Raw genomic sequence first — 9,377 nt, forward strand, 5'->3', positions numbered from 1 at the left:
TTGGGGTGGCCGTGGCCCCCCCTGTCCCTATGAAGCTCCGCCTCTGACGACATATATCCACCTAACTATTTGGTGTCATAAAGGCTAGCATCAGAGAGGTAGTCATGAAGGAATACGAGTGCAGCACTACCCCAGACATATTTGCTTGTACCTTCAAAATCTCTGAATAAAAGAGAGGTATTTTGTATCAATTGACATATAACTTTTATCTGCAAAAATAATACTCCATACCAGATTCAACAGATACTTCTAGCAGCACAATCAAATCGCTCTGCTGCACACTGTCTTCTGAATATATCTTTCAACCAATCTCTTCATGAGGCACCCCTAATAAATTTATGACAAGATTACATGTCATTACTCTATCTAGGTCAGGTGGTGGACTATAGAACTCACCCCTAATATGCTCGTCTAACAGATTGACAACATCATTAAAAGTAATCGCCATTTTACCAAATGACATGTGAAATGACGAGGTCTCTGAGTGTCATCTTTCTACAAATGTATAAATCAGATTATTGTCAAGCAGCTTCAGACTACCCTGTTGTAGTGAGGCTAATCCAGACAAATTCACCCACCTCTCTATAATTCGCGGGAGAACTTATGGAGTAAATTGTTGCAATTTCTTTTCATGAACAATAATTTTCAGCATTGATCGCTCTTGAATACAAATAAAACATATGACATTAAAATTAAATATATAACAAAAATAAAATTAATGTAAATATTTTTAATGCCCCATAAATAATAATTAATTTAAATATTTTTAATACACCATAAATAATAATTAATTAAATATTTTTAATGCCTCATAAATAATAATTATATTAAATATCTTTAATACATCATAAATAATAATTAATTTAAATATTTTTAATACACCATAAATAATAATTAATTAAAATATGTTTAATGCACCATAAATAATAATTAATTAAAATATTTTTAATACACCATAAATAATAATTAATTTAAATATTTTAATGCACCATAAATAATAATTAATTTAAATATTTTTAGTGCATCATAAATAATAATTAATTTAAATACTATTAATACACCATAAATAATAGTTAATTTAAATATTTTTAATACACCATAAATAATAATTAATTTAACTTACTTGACCAAACCACAAACACATGATGTCGCGCCAGTATGGTGTAAGGACGATATGGTCTTTCAAGATATTGTGTTAATTTACCTTCCTGTAGATGTCTCTCCTCTTCATGTGCCACAACTTGCTCCTCCTCATGTGTCACACCCTATTCCTCCTCATGTATACCAATATGAGCATCAAGAATAGATATATGATCCTGATCTCTCGAGTCATCATCTTCCATTATATCTCGTCGTCTCTTCCGGGATATTGTTGGTCGAATCCTTTTCGGAGGATCCATAGATGATGAAGTTTCGGCTAAATTACATATGTGGTCCTTTAACTTAATTTCAGGTAACGTTTTAGTCCTTTATCTTTTTTTTTCCCCGACTTGGTCCTTTATTTTAATTTTAAATGACAATTTGATATTTTATGTTTTAAAATTTCAACAATGATATCCTTTTTTATACAAAAATTCAAAAAAAAATTCAATCAAAACTCATAAAATTAATTATATTCTTCAATATAATACAAATTTCATCAAATTCGTAACGCAAATCTTCAAATAAACTCATATTTTCATACTTTATTTGATATTTTTAGGAATAAAAGACTAAATCAGGAAGAAAAAAAAGATAAAGGACTAAAACGTTACCTGAAATTAAGTTAAAGGACCACGAATGTAATTTAGCCATGAAGTTTCAGTATTACATGTTCTTTGTACTATCTTGTTGTCTCTTCCGCTTGCACCCGCACCAACTGGAAAAAATTAGTTAAAATAAAATGAATTAAATAAATAGTAATGGAATAAAAAATTCAAAAAAAAAATGAACTTCTAAATATTTTTTTGTTGTTGAAGTTTTCCGATAACTTTCGAAAATGTCAAAATAAGATTTCTAGTATTGTATATGTTTCGGAAATATTTAAATAAGTTTTCTGGTAGTTTTAGAAAACATCATAAATTTTTTTTATAAATGTCTTCTATATCAGAAACTATTTTTTAAATTTTTCGGTTGTATATCGGAAAACTTGAAAAAAAATTTCAAAAACAGTAAAAAATTTGAACTTAATTGTATACGAGAAATTTCAAATGGTGAAAATCTTGAGTTTTTAATATTTATATGGAAGCATTTATATATTTTCATTTAGTTTTTAGTAGTACAAGGATAAATGGATGGTAGTAAGTACAATTTTCTAGAAACATGATAAGGCCCGTTTACTTGAGTTATATTTTTTACGACTCTGAAGACAAGTAGGAAAATATGGTCAACAAAAATAAGCAAATTATCATCCTTCTCCCATTTTCTAATTTTTTTGTAGGTGATGCCAACTTCCAAGAATGCAAAATGAACTGACATAAATAATTGGAAACTAACTTCTAACACTATATTTAATATTTTGTGAGCAAAATTGAGGAGTGGATGAACAATATCTTTCAAATTGTTTTACGATACTTAACTGAAAAAAAAAATTGTTTTATGGTATTACGTTTTAAGTTTGAATTCTACTCGTATCGTATGATTCAAATATTTCTAGATACATGTGGGAGAGATTTTAATTGATCGACAAAGCATAAATAGATATTTTAATTCATTAAGTGCTAAATTTTAACTAATTTAATGTTATGAAATAATATATTGGTGTTTAAATTAAATGATAAATTTAATTACAATTTTGATATATCTATTTTTATAAATTCGTAGAATTAGTTTCTTTATTTAAATAATAAATTTAAATAAATTAAATAACACCTACAGTCTTTAAATTAAATTTCGTTTTAGTTCTTTATATATTTTTATTTAATTTTTTATTTTAACTTTAAGTGATAATTTGACCTTTTGTATTTTAACATATCAACAATATTATTATTTTTTTTATAAAAATTAAAAAAATTAATCAAATTTTCAAACAAAATCCATAAAATTAATTATCATCTTTAATATAATGCAAATTTAATCAAATTCATAACTTAATTTGTTAAATAAACTCATATTTTTATTCTTAAATCAAGTGAGCGCAAGTGCTATTTAACCATTTAAATAATAATTTTAAAATCGTGGTATAAAATTTTAAAAAATATAACAAATTTATTGGTATTTTTCAATTTAAAAGATTACATCAATATTTCATAAATTTAAATAATTAAATTAATGAACTTTTACAATTTTAAACATATTATATATATACACACACGAGAGAGGGTTAGATTAAATCAATTAATATAATATTCCAACAGTATTTAATAAGGTTTTAACGAATACAAATTATATAACATCTACCATTGTGGACATACCACCGATGCAATATTAAAGTGTATAATTTAATTTGATTTTTCTATATATATATATATATATATATATATATTTACTCTATAAACAATTCTAAAAAACGATAATTTTAAAAAACACGTGACTGCTTTAGACTCCCACGTTTTTTTCTTCCTTCATAATACAGAAGTTTTGCTTTTTGATAATTATTATAATTCCAAATGTTTCTTATATTTGTTTAATTTAAAAGTACCTAATTCATCGATATCTAACCACCCTCTATAAGATAAGACTATGAACGAGAGTGTTTCTTCACCTTCAAGACTCACAATTATGGAAGGAAGAAGATAGGGGTGGGTGAGTCAGCATGGTTGACGTAGTCCCTTTTTACGCTTTTCCGTTACCACACGTAGGTGCCTCTTTAACCCGTGTCTCTCTACAATGGGACCCACACTACCCTTTCCAACTCCATAACGTTATCCCAACCAAAAAAATAGATTTATGTTTCTGTAACTATGTTGATAAATTGTAATTAATTAATTAATTAATTATTAATATCAAGTAATTTTACTCTAATAATATATGTTCTTTAATTTTTGTTTATATAGAGTAAATGATATCCAACAATTGTGTTTTTATAGAATAATTGTCAACAATTTAATCTCTTGAATTTATACAATAAAAATTAATTATTTAAAATAAAAAGTATTACCAAAATATCTTTTGTCAAAAATTTATTGAAACAAGTCAAATACCTTATATATATAACTTCAATAATTTCTTGTTACACCGAGACAACCATTTTTCTAACCGACACAAGACAATCATTCATAAAACCGCTGCTATATTTAAAAAAAAAAAAGTGACCGATATATTAAATTTAAAAACTAAATTTTTATTTTATAAATTTTAAGATTTAAATTGTCGATAAAGAGATTTTCAAAAGCCAAAAGGATTGATTTTTCTATTTATACTTTCTTCTAGTAAATATAATTTCATAAAAAATTATAAATAAATATAATTTCCAAAAAAACTTAATATATTTTCTTTTAAAATGTCTATTATAAATTATGCCTCGATTGATATAAGTTTTTTTAGAGAATACATTTTTTATGAGATTCAAATTAATGACTGAAAACATTAAATTGAATATACGTGCAAATTATTAATTAATTTCAATTATCAAATTTTACACATAAATTAATTATAATCATTAAATTATAAAAAAATCATTTTTGTTATAAATTCATAACTACCACTAAAATTATTAACAATGATTGTGATATAAAAAAGTTATTTTTAATCAATAGATGATGAGTTAAGTGAAAAAAATTAAATTTTTATAATGTGATGAATTTAATGTTAAATTTTCATTAAGATGAATTATCCTGGAGAAAACGTATAATAGGAAGAGAGAAAAAATAATAATTTTTACATTAACCATACATAAAAGGAAATAACATTTATATATTTTTTGTTGGAGACATGAGGAAGCATAACCTCAACAATGAATAATAAAAAAATAAATGCGCATAAACTATTGAGAGCATAAAGCTCAAAACCCCATAGAATATGCTTTGCTCTGTTGCGCAGAAAGATTATCCCTTTCCTCTTTTTTCTCGTATCTTTTCCTCCAAGTTCCTTCCTTCTAATCATTTCCATCCTAAATTCTTTCCCCTTTTACTTCCCTCTTCTAAACAAACTAACCACCTCTTAATCCCGATCTAACAAATCCCTCACTCAAAATTCCATTTCAAATTTTTCACAAACCAAAAAAGGAAAACAAAATTAATAAATAAATAAATTAAGTTCTTCTATAATGGAGCTTGTAACCGTAACTGATTTTTTTTTCACTGCATCGCTGGCACTTCTTCTTTCCTTCCTCGTTGCAAAGCTTGTCTCCTTAGCCACCACCGACACTCACACCGCGACTAAACCGGTCGGTCCGGTTCATCAAGTTGAACAACGGTTAACGCTTCAAACACCTCAAACCGAGACCCGAGTCGGTTTTATTAATCCGGTTCAAGTTAAAACAACGAATTTAGAAACCGGATATTATACAGAAGACGTTACGGTTGATCACGATTCCAACGTTGCCGTCGAGTTTCCGACGGTGAATTCAAACATTGTCGTAACTGAACAAAACCAAGGAGACGCTACGGTTGATTCCGATTCCAAAGAGGAAACTGTTTTGGAAGAAATCACTGAAGAAAATTGTACTGAGAAGTTAGTTTCTGTTGATGATGATTGGGAATGGGAAGGGATTGAGAGGAGTGAGATTGAAAAGAAGTTTATGGAGGCTATGGAATTTGTTGGTGAGAAAGGGTATATTGGTAATTGTGATGGTGATGATGATGTGGAGATGGAGTTGTATGGACTTCAAAAGGTTGCAATGGAAGGACCTTGTCGTGAACCTCAGCCAATGCCGCTTAAACTCTCCGCACGTGCTAAATGGTATCAAATTCAAACTCCGATTAGATCAATCTTTTTCAATTATTAGAAATTTATCTTTTCATTGTTTTGTTTTATTCAATTGCTTAATAGTACTAACTAACTTGCACTGCCTTCTTGTTTGGATGCTTGCTGTTGTTTTGGACTATGGACATTTTTTAAGGTACCAATGCTATTTATGATTTTAATTTTCATGCACGAACCGTGTAAAAACTTTTACACCAACCAACCGTGTATATAGATTAAATTTTACTATTTATTTAATATTAAAAAGTTGTCACGCGACTAAGATAATAAGAGCGAAAATTAATAATAATACGCTGAAATGTATGTTACATTTTGTTGTATAAGCAACTCTTTACTTCATCTAGATTCACTCATTATGGTCTATTTTGATATACAGCTTAATTTAACACTATTGTGTGAAATGTGGTTTGATATATAGCTCCCTTGTTGTATTAAAACTTATGAACAAGTTGTTTCTTGAATTGAATAGGAAATGAAAGTAAGTTCTGCATTAGTTCAAAATAGCTTATGAAAGTAAGTTACTTGGGGGAATCACAAAAGTAAGCTGATAACGGCTTAGGAATATATTGCAAAAATAAGTTTTTCCATGCACTTGAGTGTTATGCCATTCGATGAGTGATAGGGACTTTTGTATTTTGGGACTTTGGGGTGTCTAAAGTCCCACATCGAGTAGTATGGGATGTTCGGTGAAATATTGAACTGACTTGATTCCTCCCCCTTGATAGATATCTTTTAGTGTAGGGTTCCACAAGTGCTTAGATATATACTTATCAGTTAGCTTAAATAAGATCTTCCAAACACCCTTTTAATCATGTTTATTCATATGCCACTTTTACCAAATTTCATACACAGTAGAGTTTTCCTTTTAAATAAAGTAAGAAATTGGTCACTCTAAGGACCCACCATATGATTGGTTATTGGATCCCTTTATTAGTAAGTTGTACATGTGGAAATTGTTCCAATCGAATCACTACCAAATTTTGTTTAGGTACAGAAAGATGAAAATTTGTTATTAAGGGTTAGATGATACGTTTGAATCACTACAAGAAAGTTCATGGAACAAAACTTAATTGATTACAACAGTCCATAAATAGAACTTAGGCTATGATGTTAGCAAAGACATAATTTACACAAAATATGGACTTACAATAATGAGCCAATCCATAAAATGAAGACGCCAAGGATTATTAATCACTAAGGAAAAAAAAGGCGTCAAATGCTCAAATTTGATGAATAAACATAAGCAACACATACCGGCGTGATGTACAAGCTACACAGTATAGCTTGATTTTCAGTTATTATAACAGGGTTTAGAGCTGCTTTGTATAGTGATCGACAGTACTAATTCCGTTGTGCAAGGAATGCTTGGCAAAAACTGGGGAACATGAGTCCAGAGGTTGCTATGGAGCGATATATCAGCCTTCTTTCTGATAAAGTTCCCGGATGGGTGAAAGATACTTCTGCTGTGAGTTTGTATTGCTGAGTCGTTTTGTGGTTTAATAGCTTAAGTTACATGAGCAATGGAATTGAAATAATCTCTTTTTGGTTTTTACAGGGAATGACTGAAGGCGAACCGACAGGATCAGAAGTTTCTGAGTCTACTGTTCCTGATTTTAGCTCGGCTTTGTCTCATCAACAAATGATCTTACCTGAAAGGTAGTCTGTATGTTTGGATAAGTGATTGCCAAGTGTGATTTTGAATGAAAATGGTTTTGTAAATTTGATCTAGTTTGTGTTTGGAATTATGGTTTTCTGCATCTTACGACTCTACACCTCAGAAGCTAAAATTTGTAGCTTCGATTTCGATATAAAACACGCTATTAGTTAAAATCGAGTTTGAAGTAAATTGATTTCTGTCTGACTGTTTATACGCCAAAAGAAAGTTTGATGTAAAAATGAATATTAAGTTTTTTCAATGCAAAAACTACTTTTTACCAATTCTAGTGGAATGAAGTTAAAATCAATTCTGACATAAGGTAAAAAAACATACCAAAGTCATGTTTGTTCAAACCTCAAAAAATTAAAATTCCATATCTGTCATTCCGCATCCAAACATTACCTAACCTTTTGGTCAATAATGCTTGGCTTGTCTCTCACTCTATCTCTTGCAGGGAACTTGTTCAAGAGTCTGGTGTCCAGGAACTTATCCCACTTACGGTGTCAGATTTGGAGAACAATGTAAGATTTTGAAATCATTCAGAACGATGGTACATTGACAAAAATGATCATTGAGTCACTGTGATGTTTGGTTTGGGATTGACAAAATCTCATTGAGTCACTGTGATTTTGTCAACTCTACTATGAAACCAAACATGTACTACACTGTGTTTCCTTATTAACTTTTCAAAATGATGTATTGCGGTCGAATTTTGACGTATGAAACCAGTAAATATCATCTTTATAGGGATGAAAATATATTTGATGTTGTCAAAATTTTCCATGCTCTATATTACCATCATATTCTTGATCTTATGGTTAGAATTATTTCAGTAATTGAAATTCATAAATGTATACACATAAGTTAAGCTAGTATGGAAATTTTCAGGTTAAAAAATGATGGCATCTCTGCTTATATTCTGTGCCACGGGACATTTTCCTACATTATTTTCAGCAAAAAAGAAGACTAATTCCAAGAATATAAGTTCTTTTCGAAGTATGCGACATTCTTGGGCTGTTTGTTTTCTCCTTTGTTCCTTAAATCAAGTGTTAATTGTGACATTTCTTCCTTATCAAACCGTTATTAAATGTTAATATTTAATGTTGATAAAAATAAATGCGTGTAAATATGATCTTATATGTAGCTGAAGGTTGTATACTTTCTGGTTGTTAAAACTAATTTTTTAGTATAATATGGTCATTTTAAATGTTAATGCAATGTCTCGATTTGATCAATGAGTTCAATCAAAGTGCCTATTTTTTAATTGCTTAGTAATTTGAAATCCAACTATATATTCTAATTATTGTTTCATTTACTCACTGTCTTTTGATTTACCATTATACTATGATGCACTAATTTGTGTTTATATGCAGTGTCGTAGTCTGCTATTGAATATACATGTACTGCAGTGAATTTCATAATTTGCATTCCTCTATAAGTACTTTGTAGTATTAATACGAGTGATGAAAAATATTTGTCTAGCATATAAATTACAATATGATTCAAAGACTTCTTTAGTGATTCATTTATAATAAACAACATTAGAAATTATGGTGTAAAAAAATTATAACTATTTTGATTTTTATATAAACGATATTAAAAAAAATCAGTTTTGACTAATTCTTTCCTATATTATTTATTATTTGTTCTAATCCTATAGCTTTAACACAATTTCCGTCAATTCTCTATTATTCTCCTAACATCATTGGTAAACCATACTTTTTATCTCACATGCATTTCATGTGATTTTGGGTTGAGATTGTCAACATTTCAATCCTCTACTTTTGTAACTTATTTCTTACATCTCTTTTAATCAATTATTATTTTTCATTCAAATAATTTTTATCTATTTATTTTAATTATTCATTTCTTCTTT

General features: G+C 28.6%; 1 protein-coding gene across 1 annotated transcript; it reads left to right on the forward strand.

Moving 5' to 3' along the window:
* Positions 1-4,865: 4,865 nt before the first annotated feature.
* Positions 4,866-8,714, forward strand: LOC101489743 (acyl-CoA-binding domain-containing protein 3). Its single transcript, XM_004498953.4, has 5 exons — positions 4,866-5,820; positions 7,204-7,309; positions 7,400-7,500; positions 7,956-8,022; positions 8,390-8,714. Exons 1-5 carry the CDS (start codon positions 5,186-5,188, stop codon positions 8,399-8,401), a joined length of 921 nt encoding a protein of 306 aa, XP_004499010.1. The 5' UTR covers positions 4,866-5,185; the 3' UTR covers positions 8,402-8,714.
* Positions 8,715-9,377: the final 663 nt, after the last annotated feature.

The sequence above is a fragment of the Cicer arietinum genome, chromosome 4 (assembly GCF_000331145.2).
Source record: "Cicer arietinum cultivar CDC Frontier isolate Library 1 chromosome 4, Cicar.CDCFrontier_v2.0, whole genome shotgun sequence".
In the NCBI taxonomy this organism is placed as follows: Eukaryota; Viridiplantae; Streptophyta; class Magnoliopsida; order Fabales; family Fabaceae; genus Cicer; species Cicer arietinum.

Bases quoted from the DNA above. Each gene is read 5' to 3' on its own strand.
- LOC101489743 (XM_004498953.4), top strand. From the start codon at position 5,186: ATGGAGCTTGTAACCGTAACTGATTTTTTTTTCACTGCATCGCTGGCA. The intron at 5,821-7,203 runs GTATCAAATTCA...CCGTTGTGCAAG, and splicing joins CTCTCCGCACGTGCTAAATG to GAATGCTTGGCAAAAACTGG. The intron at 7,310-7,399 runs GTGAGTTTGTAT...TGGTTTTTACAG, and splicing joins GGGTGAAAGATACTTCTGCT to GGAATGACTGAAGGCGAACC.